At 36.4% G+C, this 19868-nt stretch overlaps 3 protein-coding genes across 6 annotated transcripts; 2 read left to right on the forward strand and 1 right to left on the reverse strand.

Annotated features, from left to right (window-relative positions):
* Positions 1-563: 563 nt before the first annotated feature.
* On the forward strand, positions 564-8747 carry nuf2 (UF2 component of NDC80 kinetochore complex). 2 transcript variants are annotated; one of them, XM_069189452.1, is made up of 14 exons: positions 564-779; positions 1714-1828; positions 2033-2107; positions 2255-2331; positions 2704-2765; positions 3399-3496; positions 3933-4006; positions 4100-4193; positions 4777-4839; positions 6039-6176; positions 6565-6705; positions 6891-7066; positions 7736-7871; positions 8163-8747. In XM_069189452.1, exons 2-14 carry the CDS (start codon positions 1718-1720, stop codon positions 8268-8270), a joined length of 1353 nt encoding a protein of 450 aa, XP_069045553.1. In that variant the 5' UTR covers positions 564-779; positions 1714-1717; the 3' UTR covers positions 8271-8747. The 2 variants fall into 2 exon arrangements, with proteins under 2 accessions (XP_069045553.1, XP_069045552.1); XM_069189451.1 differs by having other exon boundaries at positions 565-713.
* Positions 8748-10408: 1661 nt separating this feature from the next.
* LOC102691280 (UF2 component of NDC80 kinetochore complex) lies at positions 10409-17884 on the forward strand. Of its 3 annotated transcripts, XM_015348244.2 has the most exons (14): positions 10409-10491; positions 10720-10833; positions 11099-11173; positions 11338-11414; positions 11702-11763; positions 13066-13163; positions 13820-13893; positions 13986-14079; positions 14840-14902; positions 15568-15705; positions 15879-16019; positions 16194-16369; positions 16743-16878; positions 17158-17884. In XM_015348244.2, the coding sequence occupies exons 2-14, from the start codon at positions 10723-10725 to the stop codon at positions 17263-17265; spliced, it is 1353 nt and encodes a 450-aa protein (XP_015203730.2). In that variant the 5' UTR covers positions 10409-10491; positions 10720-10722; the 3' UTR covers positions 17266-17884. The 3 variants fall into 3 exon arrangements, with proteins under 3 accessions (XP_015203730.2, XP_015203729.2, XP_015203731.2); XM_015348243.2 differs by having other exon boundaries at positions 10422-10833; XM_015348245.2 differs by lacking the exon at positions 10409-10491 and having other exon boundaries at positions 10753-10833; positions 11103-11173.
* Positions 17736-19868, reverse strand: gp9 (glycoprotein IX platelet). Its single transcript, XM_015348246.2, has 2 exons — positions 19612-19868; positions 17736-18645 (listed from the first exon to the last, which is right to left on the reverse strand). The coding sequence occupies exon 2, from the start codon at positions 18642-18644 to the stop codon at positions 17871-17873; it is 774 nt and encodes a 257-aa protein (XP_015203732.1). The 5' UTR covers position 18645; positions 19612-19868; the 3' UTR covers positions 17736-17870.

Genomic DNA, 19868 nt, shown 5'->3' on the forward strand with positions numbered 1-19868 from the left:
GTCTATCGCAGGATGTACAGTACACAAACACAAGCACAAATAGTGAGATTTGCAGAGACGTTGTCCCAATGTCTGCTTTGTTTATATTTTATGTCGAAGTAAAAACGCTTTTATATGCTTTCTACTAGAAAATACTATAATGCCTGATCACACGACATGTAAAGACGTTAATTTGTTTCATGATTAGTTTTATTTTTTTAATTTGGAAAATATATTATTTTATCTTTGGTGAACGTTTAACAGAATCGGCTTGTGGGACGATTAAGCAGAGACCAGTAGAAAAGATTATTTTTTTAAAAAAAAATATTTATGCTTAACAAAAGAACAAACATTACAATACAAACAAGAGTACATATAACAATTCCAAACAAAAATATCGTCAGGGGTACATACTACTACATCAATTCAAGCTATGAAAAAAGATTAAACAAATTAAATAAAAAATAATGTCCGCACCGCCTTCATATTTTTGCATTTCGAAATAGTCTGCAAATACCCCTTTACTTCCATTTTAAAATGCTCAAACACAGGGTACCTGAAAAGATTCTCTTCGCTTTAGGTTACAAAGTAAGCGGAAAGCGAAGAGCGTTATAACTCCTCCAGGCCAGAAGGGGGCGATACTAAGTCACCCTGACGATAGAAGGGGCAGTTTCAACGGAAAAGGAAGGGAGCGCCAAATTCAAAAGCTGCGAACGTCTTACACTCATATTCAGGTAAAGGAATGTGTCATTACAGAAAATTGATTTGTGTTACGAAAATAAGGTTGATAACAAAATAAGGTGCGCGGGTTTAGATTGCGATGTCGTTTCTGGGTGTCAAGTTTAACTTCGCTTTTGTTATATGTACTGCCTATGTTTATATCCGTATTGTCTGTGTCTTTAGCATGAAGCGAGATTACTGTACAGCCTCAAAACACTTCCCCCCTAGTTTGTGTCTATGTGAATCTCTTGGTTAGCGGTGTTCTTAGAGATCACTATAAAGTACAAACTGTTACTGATAAAATTGAAATTAAGATAAGGTTGAATTTTAGAACACGCTGCAACTAGCTGAGCTAATTGGGCGTTTTCTGTAGTTTAGTATAATTTAGTTGTGACAATTAGGATTTTTACTGAGCCATATGCCCAAGTAAAAAGTTTATTTGTAGGAGGTATCGCGAGTTTTGTTTTCGAAAGCTCAAGAAAGAAAGTTTATCCTTCTGAAGAGTTTTCTTTATGTACGAAGACCTGTACATACTGTGCTAAAATTACCCCACTAATTCACATTCGAGCTTCTGAAAACAGTATTTACTCGATATATTTTACGCACTTGCAATTTACGATAATACGGTTTTAAAATATACAGCAATTGAGGATTAAAAAGGCTGTGCATCTTGTGTTAATTTACTATTCGGTTTTTGAACATTTTGCTCTTCACGATCCAACACATCCAAATTTATGTTCGTCAGTTAGGCTATGGTTAGTTTTTTATTTAATCTAAAGCGATTAGTCGTAATGGAAGTTTGTAAATATTGTAAGTATGGTTAGCAGCAGGAAATCGAAGCATTTTGTTCTTCGAAGGTCAGAACGCTTTGATCACTACCATCCCAGATAATGGGACGGCTGAAATATTGTCTTCTAAGAATTCAACAGTTCTGAAACCTTCCACATCATATACATGCTCATGTTTGTCATTTCATTTTTATTACAAATTTTATTTGCTATTTTATTCTCGCAGGAAAATGGAGGCACATACTTTTCCTGTTTATAAAGTTGATGCCATTGTGCAGTTTCTACGCAACAATGTTTCTGATGAAAATCTGACAAAAAGTGACATTGCACCAAACCCAAAGGTATGTAAATAGTTTATTCAGTACTTACTTCTGTGTATGTGTAAAGGCTTATGTAGAGCATTACCTGTTAGCAAAACATTTTAGTACCTTTTTTTGTTTGTAAAATGCAACTTGGCAAATCAGAGGTTAGACATTTTTTGTTGCTTGTGAGTTGTAAGTGTTAAACGTTTTGGCTGCAGTTAATCTGTTTATGTTTTCATCCAGCCCGATACCATTCAGAGACTCTACATGAAAATTCTGCATCAGGTATTTGGCTTTAGGCCTGAATGTCACAGCATGGTAAGTAGGATTTCAACACCATTCATAGAATGAATAATGTTGCTAGGTAACATTAGGTTATAGGTATACAGTATGTATTTTACACTTATTCTTTCATACGTGTGGGCTCTCATTTTTATCATGCATGATTTATCTTCTTGTTTACAGATGCCCATAAATGAAAACGTACAGTACTCTGCAATACTGGAGGGGGTGACACCTGTTTTGAGTGTCTACATTTGCATGTAAGTCTTTGGATTGCTACCTTTGTCTATTGCTGAATAATTGGTGAGCAGTCAACATGAAGAGTCAACAATCAGATTGCATGTAAGATGAGCAAGTCATATGTCTGATTGAAGTACCTGAAAATGGTGACATTTTCAGTGTACAAATAACAGCAGTTGTCACTTGATTGACTGAAAATGTTTTTAATTTCATTCCACTTTCTAAATTGATTTCAAATTTTAAGAGATGCATGTTAAACTGAATTGATAGAATAAGTATTTAAGATCTTTAGTGAAAATTCTCTTTTTATCATAGAGTCAAGAACTAATTCAGCTTACCTCGTATAAGTAACACTTAATGAGGCTTATTAACACTCCATTTCATAACCGCAGGTGTCAGTTTTTACCAATGTGCCACATCTATGACTTCCAGCTGAACGACATTCTCAGTCCAAGTAAGGGATGAACTTTAAGCGATTTAATTGACTAAACTTTCTCTCTGCTTATAGCTGTGCTCAATTCAGCTGTAATTGAGCAGGCATATGCAGAATTTCTTTTTACATGAGTTGCTCATATAATTTATTTTCATCTTGTGATGTGCTATTATACCTGTTTAACGATAAGATGAAGATTTAGGTTAAGTGACATCAATCACTGCCTTTTAGGTGTGTAATTCAATGTGTCTGATGTTAGTACTCTAACAGCAATAAGTATTATCTAACATTTATAATAACTTAGACTTCTGTTAGATGTCTGTATATTATTCAGTTTGCTGAAGTTGCCTATTGATTGATAAGTTTTTAGAAACTCCTTGAGTTTTTGCAAGTTTTGCCTCATTGAAGGAATTGCATTTAAAATAGCAAATATTAATGAATGTCTAAGGAAGGGATGGGAAATATTTCTATGTGCTGAAAGTGTGTATTTGCTTCATCATCATGCTTAATAGTATTTGTTTGACAAGTATCTCTGTATAATGTTTGCGCAGGGTTTATGTAAGTTGTACAGCTGGTTGAGAAATTTCATGTCATCCACAGTTTTACTTGTCCAGGGATGCCTGATCTTGTATCTAGTGTGACTTGATTTTGCAGAAGTAAAACGAACCATCTATATTCTGAGTGGGATTATGAACTTTCTTCACTTCCGAAACCTACGGCAAGGAATGCTTGCAGAGACCCAGCAGACCTATGTGAGTGTGGCTAAAAAATATTAACTTTACATTACTGGTGAGAAAGGGTGTGGGGTTTTGTTGTTTCAGTTTATAAACAAAACTAATCTTTGACCTTAGATTTTTGAATAACTGACATTTCCATGATGTCATGGTGCTGAATGTTTTGCTTGTGTTTAAATACTATACCCAATATTAATCAAGGAGACTTCCAGAAACATTTATAATCATTGTGAAACTGCTTGATAACTAGATAGAAGATTTTACTTTTATTTTTCACAAATGTTTTGGTTGTACATATACCTGAAGTGTATTTAGAACAACATCATTATTTTGGTCATAATTCTGTAATATATACTACAGGAAATCGTATTTTTTGTTCCATTGTGATAAGGGTATGGGTACATTTGGAGCTAACATGTATCACATGAAAACCTCCAATGATATTGTTTTTCAGAAACCTGTTATGGATAAGTTGCAGACCCTCACTCAAGAAATAAACGAAGCAGAAAAGAAAATTCAGGAGCTCTCGTATGTGTTGAAATCACTTTTGCTCTCATAGTTTATATGTGTAGTAAATTTGTTTTACTTCCAATGTGACCAGTGGCTCTCTGATTGTTACAGGACGATTCCACCTGAGCAGAAGGCTCAATATGAAGAGCTGTCTGCTGCCCTATCTGACCTTCAGAACCATATGGACCATGAAGTGCAGGAAGTGGTTAGTTGCAGAGTAACTTTTAAACAAGCTATTGTTAAACATTGCATTTAAATTTACACAACATACTTAAAAAAACTTTCCGTAAAATTAAGTTTCAGCCTATTTCATTATAATTTGCAAATTACACTTCTAATAAAATTAGTTATGCTTTGTTTTAAATATACAAATTTAAATTAACTCAGAAGGCTATTGGGCAGCAGTGTGAAACAGTGGGTAGTGTATTACACTTTTAATTGGAAGGATGTGGGCTCAAGCACAATTGCTTTGGTACCCTTTAGCAAAGTACTTCATCCATAATTGTTTCAGTAAAACACTCAGCTGTATAAATGATTGTAAATATAAGTGTGTTCATTTATAATTGCTTTTGAATAAAATATGAACCAGATAAATGAGAAATTTGCACCAGTTAGCAATTAAGACTTGGGTATACTTTGACCCTTAAAAAACTGTACCCTTTTTTAAAAATCTTCAGAAGAAATTAGGTTTAGATTATTTTTTGTATAATTTGAGCATGATAATTACCTTACCACGCAGTGCTTACAAATATTTTCTGTTTACAAATCTCTGTTCTTCCTAAATTTAGTCTGCTGTAAACTCGCAAATTGCAGAATTGAAAGCCGACCATGCAGAAAGGTCTCAAAAACTGGTAAGTACCATTTGGCTCATTCATTAGAAAGATTGTTTTATAACTTGGATAGTTTGGATAAGAATAACATGGTGCAAGAATAAGGCTGATACCTGACAATGATACTGAAAAACATAGTATGTAACGTTACTGATTTAGTATGCCTGAATATTTTTCTCCGAATGTCTTTAGCAAATAGCTGAAAAAATCAAATCGATCTTTTAAAGGGGAATTGCAACATTTTTTTAATATTTTGGGGTTAGAAAGAATGCATTTCAAACCACAATAAAAATAAAACGTACCTGTGTAAAACCTGCAATTTACATGACAAAATAGACTCAATTTCCAGGTATGAACAGCGCCATATTCTATGATTCAGAACAAGGCAACAAAACGTCCTGTGACGTGAAGCCGCCTTATCACATTGTTAACAAGCAGGCTTGTAAATCTCTTTTAATTCACTAAAAATATTGCTCTCGTCTTCAAAACGGTTTTACCAAACAAATACAATTTATTCGACTGTGCACGCAGGTCACGTTGGAATATTTCTGCGGTGGCGTGTCTGTTGTGCAACCTGTACTAATTCTCTCGCACATCGCATCACATTAGTCATTAAAGTGACTGGTGAGCAGGAAGGGCTGCTTCACATCGCACTCCTTGCAAGCTCTCACTCTTGCCCTTTTGCACAATGTGGCCACCATACAGTACTTTCACAAAGTTCCCGATTGTGTGCTAAATTTGGAATTTGTACAATTTTATTTATTTTTTTTTACCGGGACTTAAAAACCAGTACGAGAAATTGGGACTGCAGTTCCCCTTTAAGTTAATTGTTTTGTCAGGCAGCATTTTGTTAATGTTGTAGTACAGTTCTGATGCTGTAACTATAATGCATAAGGCTAGTCTTTTGATATAGGTGATGTGAAAGACTGGCCTTTTCCAATTCAGGGTGTAAATTTTGAACATTACACTGTAACATAACAGGTGTAATGGGGGTAGTAGCATAGTAACAGGCAAAACTGGATAATTTTAAATGCTATAAGGTTATCAGAATCCAACTCTTAGCTGTATTGTTGATGCTGGTTGATGTTGTTGATGGAAAATGTCATAAAATGGGTGGATGAGATCCTGGCATTAATAAAATATTAACACCCAAATGAGCATGAAGGATCGACTGGCCTCCTCTCATCTGTCACCTGTGTCGGTTCTATTTTCCTGTGCAGAACCAGAAAAAAGTGCAAGTGGCAACATTGAAAGAAGACATCGCTAAACTGAAATCCCAGATTGTGGAATCTCCCGAGGAGATAAAAAATGAAAAAGAGAAGATGAAGGAGACTGTGAAAAACATTAAGAAAACTAAGGTATATTTTTAAACCGTTATTCTGCTTAATAATCCACATTCCCTGAGGCAAGGTATTTAAGACAAGGTGTCTCTATTAAGAATTCAAAAGGTATAGTAGTATTCTTACTGAATTTATGTTTGTGATTTTAATAGAAAAGAAATTTAAGTTAAAGTTTCCCAAACTGCTTTTTACTCACATGTAGATTTTTACATATACAGTATGTACTGTATTATAAGAATATGAATTAAAGATGTGTGTAGAAGTCATGTCTCTTTTGCTTACAAAAGTGATTTTCCTCAAAGAGTCATTGAAAATATGAAGAACCTTGTACTGTAGTTTCTCTGTGTTGAGTCTGTTTCACAATATGAATCTGAAGTTTCTGAATGAGTGAAAATCTTCTCTACAGGAAAAAGCAGATGTGCGATCTGTGGAACTGCAAATCAAAAACCAGACGTATAACCAGTACAAAGCAGACATCCAGAGTGTTTACAAACTGCTGCTGGATTTGCAGAGTGCAATGGACGAAATGTATAAACAACAGGAAGAGGTAGGTTCTGAGTGTGAGAAATCTTGTGCATTGGCAGCAGTTCCTTTCATGGGTGTTTGGTCCTCATGTTTGGGTGTTTGATGCAGATTTTCAAAAAGCAGCAACAAATGTTACTGAAGAGGTGCCTTATATTCCCTTTTTTCACAGTCTTCTAATCATATAGCTTTGGCGTTTATATTTCACAGATTCACATTTTCGATAACTCGAATGAAAGGGCAAAAAAGGAACTGAAGAACCTGATTGCTGACGAAAGCCAAATGAAGAGAGCGCTTCACATGAAGCAGGAAAAGATACACAAGCAACGGATCAAGAGGCAGAGGAAGCTGGAGATGAAGGATCAACATGTTCAGACCATATTTGGGTACGGAAGGTTTTACTGACACATACGCTTGTTGTGAGATATGAGATATCAAATTATGTTGTGTTGTTAAATGTCCAGTGGTAATCAGTTAAAGAACACTTGGCCCATTATAAATAATAACACCTTACAAAGAGTCCATTGAAAACAGGGTTCAGGACAGGTTTGGTGTCAAACAGTCAAAGACTTTTATGGGACTTTTCAGGAATTCTTAACTTCGTTATATTATATTTGTTCATCTTATCACTTACTATCAGAAGATTGGTCAGGTAACAACAGGTTTCAGGTACTTCTGGAAAATGTACTGCATCTTACTATCTCCTAAACATATGGCAACTCAGTATTTGTGTTTCTCTGTCATTGGTTGTGAAATTCAGCCACACCTAGTTAGCATATCTAAAACACAGGGAAGTGAAAGACAAAATTCCCATCGTGTGGAAAAACATTTCTTTATATACAATTTCTGTAAATAAGATGGTTTTTTGTTTTTGGTTTTAATTGTTTAACTTTAACAGATTTGTTTCTTTTGTTTTTTTTATCTCAGTTAAATGGCTGAGTTTTTCAGATCTTGTAATGTATGTTACAGCATTTTCTTCTCTTTAAATGTGAAGACATGCTTAGCAATTTGTTCCCTAAAATTGGTTGTCTTTGTGATACATTTTCATCTTTCAGTGAATACAACCAAGTCCATCAGAACAGAGAGGATATTCTAAACAAGATCCAAGAAATAAACAGCGAGACTCAACAATTAAAGGCTAAAATGGACTATTTGAAGGGATGTTGTGAGCAAGAGACTGACAAAGCACAGGTACGATTTACCTCTGAATCTCTTTAGTGCACATTTGTATTTAGAGATTAACATTCTATGGGAGCTACATTCCAAGCCTATATTTTAATTTTATTTGCTTTAATAAAAGGCAATAAAATAAAACAGTGATTAACAGAATCTGTTATAGAAAAAGCTTAACTCTCAGGCAGGCAGGTTGTCATGCATACTCATTATTCAGATTCTGTAGTAAGGTAAACTAACATTCTTTATGTCTTGTCTACGGAGTTCAGAGTTTTCTACAGTTTATTCTTGTTTAAACTGTCTTTGCAGGCCATGTATGACCATCTGGTGACAGCGCTGGATAATTTACACACCCGTATCATGGACCACGTTGCAGAGAAAAAGGGAGAAATGGAGAAAATGAAAGCATGTTTTTAAAAATGTTATCCTTAAAAAGCTTTGTATCTAAGCTGTACAGTAAAGTTATAAATGCTTCTGGTCATCAGAGGTATTTTTTTATTTTTTATTTTAGCATATTTTAGTTTTTGCTTAACGTTGGAAATGTTTGGACCAGAAATAGTTATTAGTTTTAATTACAGTAAAAATTAAACCTTTATCAGACCTTGACCTTTATCAGAGGGCTTTTATAAGATCCTTGTGATCTTTTTCAGTGCATGGGTTTAAGGAACTCAAGACTTTGTTTCCATTCCATTTCAATATGAGACTTTTAAGAAAATGAAAAGGTATTTGCAAATAATGTTTCTGTTTTTTACTTTGAAAATAAGTAGCTTAACTTGTAAAGACTCTTGTCTGCTGACATTTACAATTCAGTTTCTCTGTGTCTGTAAAAGCTATTGTCTTGAAAAATGGCTGGTATCTATCTGTAGATAAATATATTGTTACATGAAAACTGAACTCCTGGCTCAAGTGTCATTTTTTCATTTGTGTTTTTTTAGGAGGCCCCACCTGATTTTCAGGTTACAGATGAGCCTTTCCCCAAGATGACTCATCTCTTTAAACAAATTTAAAACAAACTTCATGTTCAACACTAATGCCTTCAAAGTTAATAATTTTGGGCTCTGAGCAAACAAGGAAGAAAGCTGGGGGAAATATTTGAGAAGAATCAAAATGTAAAATTTAGAAATGACTTCTTTTAACTTTGAGTCAGAACAGCCTTTTTCAGGAACGGGATGCCAGGAGAATCCAGTGTGGGGAGCTCCAGCACACAGAAACAGATGTGTGAGGCGAATGTTGGAAAACATTATTTATACAAGCTACAATCTGACAGTTCTGAGCAATAGCGGTATCGATCTTGAGAATGGTACTTATGGTACTGAATTGTGGTACTTATCTTGAGAATTGGCTGTACAATGATTTTAGGCTTGTTTATGTCACTGAAGGTACTTTATTTCTTACAACTATATTTCTTACAAAAATACAAGCCTTTCTTACAAGCCTAGATGGGTGAAAATACAACAAACACAAATGCTTATAATGTGGCCTCTGTGAGAGAACATTGCAATTTAGGATGCAAGGCTTCTTTCATGTAATTAATAATTGCATTAACAACATCTAATAATTATTAACATTTAATATAGATCTTTTCCCCAAATCGCACAGGATTACAAACCATATTTACATATCGCAGGCCCATCCACCACTGAAATGCAGCCGTAACACAGCAGATCAGGCAGAAAAGTGAGAAATTACTGGATGAATTACGGAGGAACAAGTCAGACCAGCTTGTGCAAGCTCAGAGAGAGATTTAGTGTCATTAACATCAGTGCTCTAAAGAAGGATATTTAATGACTAATTATTCAAAAACCCAGCTTAATGTCTCATCCAAAGAAAGCAGCCTGTATAGCATAGTGTCACTGATGACTGTACTGGGGCACTAGTTTGGAACTGCTGGTCCATCACCACTTACAGCAGCAGCCTAGATGATAGAGCTACTCATTAGGCCTAACCTTGATCTAATGGGCTGAGAAAGCAAGGTGAATTTATCTGCATGTGTACTTATTGGGAACTAATAGTAAACCAAACTCTTTTCTGCTTTTTGGCTTGCATATAACGTGTAAAATACTGCATTGCAGGTCTGTAAAGCAAAGATCGTCCATCTAACTTGTTTAGGAAGTGTTCATGTTTGATTAAAGCAGTCTAGGGCTCAAGTGGGAGGAAGAGTAGTTACTGCCTTTAGTACTGCAAGTAAGCTTTTAGTGCAGGACTTTTGTAAGATTGAGAAAGGTGTTAAGATAATCAGGGGAATGTGGAAGGAATAAGTTTACTCAAAGCATATTTAGGTTACTGCACTGTGACTTGAACAAATCATTGCACTAACCGGGAAACTCAGAACTACTTTTGACGGGAGTGTGTTATACAATAATGAGTAGAACATTACAATACGTTAGAGAAGGGTTAATGCAAATTCGATTACAACAAAAGGACACGATGATGTTTCACATGGACAAAGATTTCCGATGTTGGCAAGGATTACGGGTTCATTTACAAAATTAAATGAGACTTTTTACTCCAATACGGCAGGGGGCAGTTATACGCTGCATATCCCGCTATAAAACAGAAAAGCCAATGAAATGCCAACGACTGGGTTCCCAAGCGGACAGCGAAGTTTTCAAGTGTTTAAGCGAAAGGCTACCTGCAGGTATTCACAGTACATCGTAAAGTTGAAGCACATCGCAATTCGTTAAACGAAAACGTGGAAACCCACTGAGTGTTATTTGCGGATTTTGTGAGCACGCTGCTTTGTTATGTGAAGTTGCGCTTAATTGTGTTTTTGCAAATTTCGTATACTTAGAAACACAGCTCCAATAGTCAGAATATAGTTTTTTTCTTCCAGACAGATTCTGTTTTTGTGTTTGTATTCGCGCAGAAAATGGATGAGAATACCTTCCCCTTATATAAAGTTGATTCAATTGTGCAGTTTCTCCGCAACAACGTTTTAGATGAAAACATTACCAAAAATGATATTACACCGATCCCAAAGGTATGTACAAAGCTTACTTAGATTTCCCAAATTTGAAGTGTTTTTTTATGTATTACTCCCTAGCAAAGTTTGTATGGTAATAACTGGGTTAATATTTGTTTCTGCGATGTACAGTACAAATAAAAAAGGTTGTTCACCATTTTAGGTTTCATTAATGTTCAGTCTAATGTAGAAGGTAACGGGGTTACAAATTTCTGTGCCTTGTGAGTGACGGAAACATTGGTAATTTTAGCTGCATTGTCATCTGTGTATTTTTTGTATCCAGCCAGAAATCATTCAGAGACTCTACATGAAAATTCTGCATCAGGTGTTCGGCTTTCGACCTGAATTCCACGGCATGGTAAGTAGTATTTTCACCACCATTAACTGATGGAATCGTCTTATTTGAGACGAAAAATGTGTATAGTTGTAAAAGTATTTATTTTCACAATTTCTACGTGTTTTGTTCTCATTTTGAAACGCGGAAACTGTTTTTATTGTTATTTTTTTCTGTTTCTGGTACAGACCCCGGTGAATGAAAACACGGAGTACTCTGCAATACTGGAGGGTGTGACGCCTATTTTCAGCGTATATGTTTGCATGTAAGTGTTCAGTAACGCTACATTTTTAAAATGCTGTGTGATTGTGTACATATGAAAACAGTTGTTATTGCATCAAATAAAAGTGTTTTTTTTACATTTCTGTTTTCTAAATTGTGTTATATTTTAAGAGATTAATGTTAACTGGATGAATGGAATGAGTATTTGGGATCTTCAGTTAATATTCTGTTTTTATCTTCGAGTTCATAAACAGGCTTTGTGGCATTGGCGCTTTCCTTGTATTGGTAACTCTTGATTAAGCTTGTTAACACTCCATTTCATAACTCCAGGTGTCAGTTTTTGCCAATGTGCCACATCTATGACTTCCAGCTGAATGACATTATCAGTCCAAGTAAGTGACAAATTTGAAGAGATTTCTCTTTGTGCCTACAGTTGTGCTAAATTTAGCTGTAATTGAAAAGAACAGGTAAGTGTCAAATTCCCTTTACATGAGTTTGAGAGCTTATTACAGTTTATTTCCATCTCACAATGTTCTGTCTGACTTAAAGAACAATCAATAAGTGCCTTTCATGTGTGTAACTAAAGGTTTGATTGCAAGTCATGTATGACATTTGAGGTTATTCAACCTTTACAATGTTTGTTGAATAGTTATAACGTATTGACACAGCAACAGGTGTTCCCTAACATTATTATGACATAGACTGGTGTTAAAAGTCAGTTTGGAGATGAGGCTAGCTGACTAAACTGTCCAACATCTCTACACCTTGAGTGTTTTACAAGTTTGTCCTCAATTGAAGGAATTGCCTTTTCAAGAACAGGTATATATTACCACACATCATTCTTTGTGCTGACAGTCATGTATGTTTCTATGAGCTGAAGATCGGTATTAGTTTTCTAATCTGCAGCAGGGTCACCACCTTGCAGCTTGATCTTATGAGATCTCAAAGCTAAGCAAGACTGGACCTGGTTAGTACTGTGCCTGGAGACTTCCAAGGAAAACCAGAGTGTTGCTGTAAGTGGTGTTGGTGGACCAGTACGTTACACTATTCCCCTAGGACCCAAATGTCTGAGACAAGTGCCCTGGTTCTAAGACCAGGGACACTGTCATACAAGGTGTCATACTTCAAATGGGATGTTAAAGTGAAGTCCTATCTACTTGGTCATGAGTCAGTCCATGTCAGTTGGAAAGAGTGTAGGTGTTAACCCCTGTGTATGGGCTTATTCTGTGTTTTACTTGCACAATCCACCCTCCATAATGTTTCCCCTTAATTCAGTTAGTGAATCAAGCAAGTAAATAAATTTCTTGCTCATCCATGTGATCTGCTGTGTACTGAGGCTTGTAGTGTAGGTTGATCCTACACTTCAGTGGTTGATATCGCTGTTTTATGACTTTATCATGTAAACCGATACATTCTCTGGTATGCAACCTGTTTTAAAAGACGCCCAAGTGCTGTATATGTTTTGAAGCATGACAGGAGCTTGATAAAAACCAGATACCAAATAACTATTAAAAGTTAGAAGCTTAGTACAGAGGGGCGTACGCAGTCTTTAACTGTTAACGTACTGTTCCATAGCAGCCCTGCTTTTTTTAAAGCATCTGCCTAGCAGGCCCATCAACACAGGGCTGAGAAATGTCAGGAAATGTCCTACCTGTCAGAGGATGACCATTCTCATATTAAACCTGATTTTGCAGAAGTAAAACGAACCATCTGTATTCTGAGTGGGATTATGAACTTTCTTCACTTTCGAAACCTATGTCAAGGAATGCTTGCAGAGACCCAGCAGACCTATGTGAGTGGGACTAAAAACTGTTAACTTACAATACTGGTGCGGAAAAAATGTACTGGGTTCTGGTTCAAAAGAGTACTGAATTATTTGTATGAGATGATAACTCTTTAGATTTTAATATAGTTATTCAAATGTAATGGTGACTTCTTCAATTTTTGGTCCTAACTAAGGTCTCAATTTGAAGAGTGGAGTCTTAAGCCTAAATGTGCTGGTGAAGCACTGCTATAATTCAATCGGCTTGTGATAGTCGATAGTGATTTTAATTCAATAATCAAGCCTAAATAATTTTAGTACGTTTTTTTTTTAGAAAAGAGGTACGCAAAATGCAAAGCGATCGTCCACCTGACAATAAATGGAGATCTTTTTTAAAATCATTAATTTCCTGACTTTACGTCAGGAAGAGAACAAAACACATTTTCTTCCTTACAGTTCATGTGGAAGAACATAGTCTTACCAGTTATATAATCTTGTCATTGCTAAAATATGACCAGATTTTCATTGTGGTGCTACAATCTGCTCGGTGGTCAGTTTTGCATACCTTGTTTCTTGCACACATAAGAGTAGACCCATAAAAGATGAAGTGTGTTACTGTTGGCTCTGTGCTATTTGTCGCATGCTGTATGTACCAAAAAACAACCTGTCATGATATTATTTTTCAGAAATCTGACGTGGAGAAGCTACAGAGCCTCCTTCAAAACATAAACAAAGCAGAAAAGAAAGTTCAGGAGCTCATGTATGTGTGGGCATTCCTTCTGCTGTAGCGGTTTATACAGGCAGTGACTTAGTTTGTATGCAGCCTCACTGCTGGTCCTCTGACCCTTCCAGGACAATTCCACCTGAACAGCAGGCTCAGTATGAAGAGCTGGCTGCTGCCCTCGCTGACCTCCAGAGCCAGTCCTGTCACGGAGCGCAGGAGGCGGTCAGTCGCAAAGCAGTCTTTTCATATTTGGCAATTTGACCTTAGACTGGAGATTTTCCTGAGAAATTGGTAATCCTAGCACAGGACGCAAGTTCCCAGTGGAGTGCTAGGAGTATGAGCTGCGGACCAGAGTAAAGAGACCACCGTTAAGCTCACTCTGTTACGTGACGCTCTAGTGTTTTCCATTGCCAGTGAAGATGGAGGTTGTGTGGTCAAAGGGAAAACCAAACAGGAAAAAGTCTAATCCCCCATCTGACTACTTGGGTAGAATATATAGGTATACAGTGTTAGGGTGGGGAACTGTAATAGTACAAATTAGGAAGGACCATCAGCAATTTGGACTGATTACTGAATGGTAACCTTGGAGGATAGACTATTCCGAGCCTCTAACTGTGAGGATTCTTGGGGCTGTGCTACATTGTGCACTTCCCATGCTATCTGAGACTATAGGCTCAAATACTTCCCGTATTTAAAAGTCTATGGTTTTTGGTAAATATGACTTTTTTACCTTTCTACTATTAGAAGTTTGTAGAGTGAAGGTAAATAGATTAAATACTTGAGGGATGGGTGTAAATGAACAAATTGACATGATCTATTTCGGTGGTGAAAGTTCAGCTTTGGTTTGCAATGTTTAAATGTTTTTATTGTCATTTGGGATTAGAAATATTTTTAAATTGTGCATTGTTTTAGAAAAATAACTACATTTGCAGAACATGAAAATATGACTTGTTGCAAAAAAATATTTTCTTCCTACATTTAGGAAGCTTTCAGTTCTAAAATAACAGAACTGAAAACTGATCACGCAGAAAGGACACAAAAGCTGGTAAGGAATAGAACTTCTTAATTTTGTTTATAAACATTTGTAAGTTAGTTTACAAAAGCATAACATGCTACTAAAATAAAGCTAATATCTGACAATTCTACTTCTAAACATTGTTCATAATACTACTGAGTCGAAAAGAACTGCTTTAGAAATATAGCGGATAAACAGAAAGCAATATCTTTGTTTTTAGGTTTTTTGTTCAATGCAATAAATCTTTTAAGCAGGTTCATATTTAATGCAGCTTGTTCTTGTTGGCTATCACAGAAAACTGTAATGCGAATGGAACTGGAATGCCAGTTCTGATGCTGTAATTATGGTTCTCATGAAACACTCCACCAAACTTATGAAGACCGTGTAAGAGGCTGGCTCTTCTGATTCTCGGTGAAAGGTTTGAACATTACATTGCAACAGCACAGATGTAATGAGGAGCGACATTCTTTGAGATAAAGTTGGACAATCTTAAATGCTACAAACACATGAGAAACTAACTCTTGTTAAACCTGCAAAGCTGTGTTGTTGATGCCAGTGCCATGAGAATTGTCCGGAAATGGCTGGATGATATCCGGAGATTAAGATAAGGGTGATGTGAACACCCGAATATGTATGAGGGGTTGACTGGCCTCCTCGTCTGTTACCTTCCTGTGTTGTTCTATTTTCCTGTGCAGAACCAAATGAAAGTACAGGTGGCAACATTGAAAGAAGACATCGCTAAACTGAGATCCCAGATTGTGGAGCCTCCCGAGGAGATAAAAAAAGAAAAAGAGAAGATGAAGGAGACTGTGAAAAACGTTAGGAAATCTAAAGTATGTATTGTATTTTATATACATTATTGCAGCCGTAAATTAACATTATATTTAATGGTAATTCACTGGCGCAAGGTGTCGAAGAGTGTCTTCGTGTTTGGTACAGAATTTCTATTTGTTATTTTAACAGATTAGGAATGAACTTTCTGAATTAGCGAGAATTCTCTCTACAGGAAAAAACAGATGTGCGATTTGTGGAGCTCCAAATCAAAAACCAGACGTATAACCAGTACAAAGCCGAAATTCAGAGCATTTACAAACTGCTGCAGGATTTGCAGAGTGCAATGGACGAAATGTATAAACAACAGGAAGAGGTACGGTAGGTGGTACACTTGTTTCTGGGTGTGAGAAATCTTGTGCATTGGCAGCAGTACCTTTCTTGAGCATTTGGTGCACATTATGCAGAAAATCAGCAGAAAATGTGAATCTAAGGCACCTCTTCAATAACTTGTTTACAGTCGTAAAGCTTGGGCGTTTATATTTCACAGATTCATATTTTGGATATCTCGAACGAAAAGGCAAAAAAGGAACTGAAGAACCTGTTCAACGAGGAAAGCCGAATGAAGAGAGCGCTTCACATGAAGCAGGAAAAGATACACAAGCAACGGATCAAGAGGCAGAAGAAGCAGGAGATGAAGGATCAACATGTTCAGACCATATTTGGGTACGGAAGGTTTTACTGACACATATGCTCATTTTGACTTGTATTGGATAATCTCCTTCACCTAAAGTTGTTATTGTAAACGCTTGATCTAGATCAGTTCATTTGTATGACATATTAAACGTTGCTCATCTGTATACAAATAACACATCCGAAATGTATTTTTTTAAACATTTGAAAGAACATCTTGTTGGGAAAATTGGGTTAACTCTTTAACTGGTCTGACACAGTAATTGGAAGTCAAAGCGTGTTTGGTTTAGATTCAAGGGCAATTAAGTTTTCCATACCTCGTAGTGTTTTTTTCTGTTTATGTTGAACACGTATTTAACATCTTGCACCTTAACATAAGTTAACTATTTGTGTCATTTTTTTTCAGTGAATACAACCAGGTCCATCAGAAGAGGGAGGATATGCTCAATGAGATTCAAGAAATTAACAGTCAGACCCAGCAATTAAAAGCTAAAATGGACGATTTGAAAGCAAATTGCAAGAGCGAGACGGATAAAGCACAGGTACATTATTGTTCGCCCTGCTCTCTTGTATTTGAAAAATAGTTTTGGTGTTTGTGTATAAATTAATGCTGTTGCCTAAATTGGAACATTTTCAGTTATTTCAGTTAGCTGTTATGAAACAAGTCTTAACAGAGCATCTATTGAGGATGAAAGATGGTGGGATATGAGCCTGAGCACAATTTACACCTTGCATTCTAGAGCCAGGATGTTTCTGCAGAGTCAATAACTCGGACTCTCATAGATCCTATTCTAGTGTTCATCTCCTGCTCCTGTTTGTAGACCATGTATGACCATCTGGTGACAGCACTGGATGACTTACAGACCAACATCATGGACTACATTGAAGAGAAAAGGGGAGAAATGGAGAAAATGAAGGAAGATTTTTAACCTATATGCTGTATCCGCACTGTTCAGTAAAGGTATAAAGTTGTATCGATTCTTGGGATCTTTTTTAGTTGTGGTCATCAGCGGTGTATATATTTTGCCATATGTGGAACAAAACTTGAATAGGTAATTATCGTGTGTGTGTGTCTTTGTGTTTTCTAAGTCTGTCATAATGATTAGTGTGAGCCTGTTGGAAATACTTGTGAATAAAATGATTGTCAGTTGAACTACAGAACAATTGCATTAAATAGATCCAGATAAGTTTGACAAGCTTCTTATATTGCACAATTTAACAGATACTTAAGTAAACTGCAGTAATAAAATTCAATTTTTCACTGTCTCAACATAAAAAGAACATTAAATCCAAATAAGGTATGCGATCAACTGTTTCCTGCAATAATGTGTTTTCAGTTCACTTTACGTCATGTTGTATGTTGATATTGTATAAAATAAAACCATAAGTAGCCACTAGGTTTTCATAATGGATTTAAGTCAACAATCCATTTGAAACATGTTTTTTAGTTCTTCTACAGCTTTGTTAGATTATAACATTAGTTGCAGAATAACCAAGATTATCTGATGTATTAGGATGTGGGTTTTGAAATAAATTAAGTTGCTTTAATTTTTATATTGTGCTTGTTTTCCAAGACCTCTAATACCTGAGGCAGAATCTCCATGTTTAGCAAAGGCATTAGTTTCTCACTGTCCTCTGTCAAATTACTTTCCTCAAGCGGGGATTCTGGGTCTTTTGATAACAACGTCTTGTACGATGCTTCTGGTCTTTTTCTGTGCCTGGGTTTTTGAGATTTCAGAGTTTCCATTTCCATGCCTGTGTGCCTCTGATCGACGTTAAAAATGAAAGCCGATGACCTTGCAGTCTTGAGGGTTAGAAGGAGAAGAATGAGGAGAGTGCTAAGCAGAATTATTAGGAACACGTCATTAAAAACGAAACCAGCACATCGTCTTCTGGCGCACTCGGAAAAGTCCTTTTCAGCGAGCTGCAGTAAGGGTCTGTGCGCGAGGGCAGGTGGTGTGAAACACAAGACTTCCACGGAAGAGGGCGAGGCTGCGTGGTCGTCCAGCCAGGCTTTGAGATACCGAATGTCACAGCTGCAGTGCCAGGGGTTGCCGGAGAAGTTGATTTTCTGTAAGCTGGTAAGCTTGTCCAATTGCCCGGGTGGAACTGTTGTGATCAGGTTCTTCTGAAGGTACAGTTCTGTGGTGCTGGCTGGCAGAAGGGGCACTTTTGTAAGGCCTTGTGAGCTGCAATTCACCTTGAATCCCGACGATTCCGAAACGGCGCACCTGCAGGAGGCTGGACACACCTGTGCTTTGGATGAGCTGAGGAAGAGGAGCAATGTGACCCGCAGACAAACCCTCATCCTGCAAAAAGGTCAGATTTTAATAGTCGCTCACAACTGAAACAGAGCAAAGTAATGCTCATCTATGTAGAAATAATGTATTTTTTTTAGACGACTTATTTATCTCGCATTAGTTCTCTCAGCAGTATATAGTTATAAATGTAGTTGTAGCCAACACAGTAATTAAGTTTTTTGTGGAGCTTTTGGCAAACCGGAAGAGAGACTAACATAAACAAAGATCAGTATTTTTATTTTGATCATATTTCTTCACTTTCTTGTTTGAGATCATATTAATTGTTAACATTTAGGAAATGATAGCAGTCCTGTATTTTGAAACAAAGACATGCAATGTCTTGTTTTATGTCGTACCACGTTGTTTCTATTTTATTATGTTGGATTCCATTATATTAGAAGAATAGAGTGACAAATTGGTCAAAGAGCTCAGTGGTGTTATGAAGCTCCATTAGATCCATCAGAATGGATCCATGTTTATAATGTATGACCCACCACTGATCTAATGCACTGGATAAATGATGATGGGTCACAATGGTGGGATCTGCATCTTAGAAATGGCTACAACAACAAATACATGTGTCAAAAATAGAATAGACTTGAGGCTCAGAGTACTACAAAGGTGCACATTTTGAAATCAAAATGCTTTTTATATGTGTAGATGTAAATATGACTTTCTTTAGAGAAATAACTCTGCACAGTGCTAGTAGACCAAGAAAGTATCATTTATAAATAAGATGAGAATGGATAGCTTAGGTGTAAGATTAGTTTTCTCCTTTTACTTGACTAATAACTATACTGAGATGTGTTAATGACAAAAACAAAATTGCTATGTTTATCAAAATAGTCTCCAGGTTGAAATTCACAGACTTAATGAAAGCTCTGTGGACTTGGCATTGCTTTTAAGTAACTTCACCAACATTGGAAACTGTTCCTATATGAACATTTTAAAATCAAAGTGTTAAAAAAAGCTTACCTTTCTGTGTGATGTCAGCTATGACTTGGATTCCAACATTTCTATGCATCCTTACGGGCAGTGTTTTTTAGATCGAGTGTTTCCCTGGACTCCCCAGTTTCTGTTCTCCGTACGAGTCTGCAGTGTAATCATCACTGGTAACATCAGCCCTACGTTTTAAACAAGAACTTCCTGTCATGTGTGTCCGTACCCTCAAAATGGTGATATTCTTCACCGTCCAAAACTGTTGATCATACTTTTGAAAGAGTGCAAGGAAC

This window comes from Lepisosteus oculatus, chromosome 4 (genome assembly GCF_040954835.1).
Source record: "Lepisosteus oculatus isolate fLepOcu1 chromosome 4, fLepOcu1.hap2, whole genome shotgun sequence".
NCBI classification, from domain to species: Eukaryota; Metazoa; Chordata; class Actinopteri; order Semionotiformes; family Lepisosteidae; genus Lepisosteus; species Lepisosteus oculatus.

Bases quoted from the DNA above. Each gene is read 5' to 3' on its own strand.
- nuf2 (XM_069189452.1), top strand. From the start codon at position 1,718: ATGGAGGCACATACTTTTCCTGTTTATAAAGTTGATGCCATTGTGCAG. The intron at 4,840-6,038 runs GTAAGTACCATT...TTTCCTGTGCAG, and splicing joins CAGAAAGGTCTCAAAAACTG to AACCAGAAAAAAGTGCAAGT. The intron at 7,067-7,735 runs GTACGGAAGGTT...TTCATCTTTCAG, and splicing joins CATGTTCAGACCATATTTGG to TGAATACAACCAAGTCCATC.
- LOC102691280 (XM_015348244.2), top strand. From the start codon at position 10,723: ATGGATGAGAATACCTTCCCCTTATATAAAGTTGATTCAATTGTGCAG. The intron at 10,834-11,098 runs GTATGTACAAAG...TTTTGTATCCAG, and splicing joins ATATTACACCGATCCCAAAG to CCAGAAATCATTCAGAGACT. The intron at 13,164-13,819 runs GTGAGTGGGACT...ATTATTTTTCAG, and splicing joins CAGAGACCCAGCAGACCTAT to AAATCTGACGTGGAGAAGCT.
- gp9 (XM_015348246.2), bottom strand. From the start codon at position 18,644: ATGAGGGTTTGTCTGCGGGTCACATTGCTCCTCTTCCTCAGCTCATCC.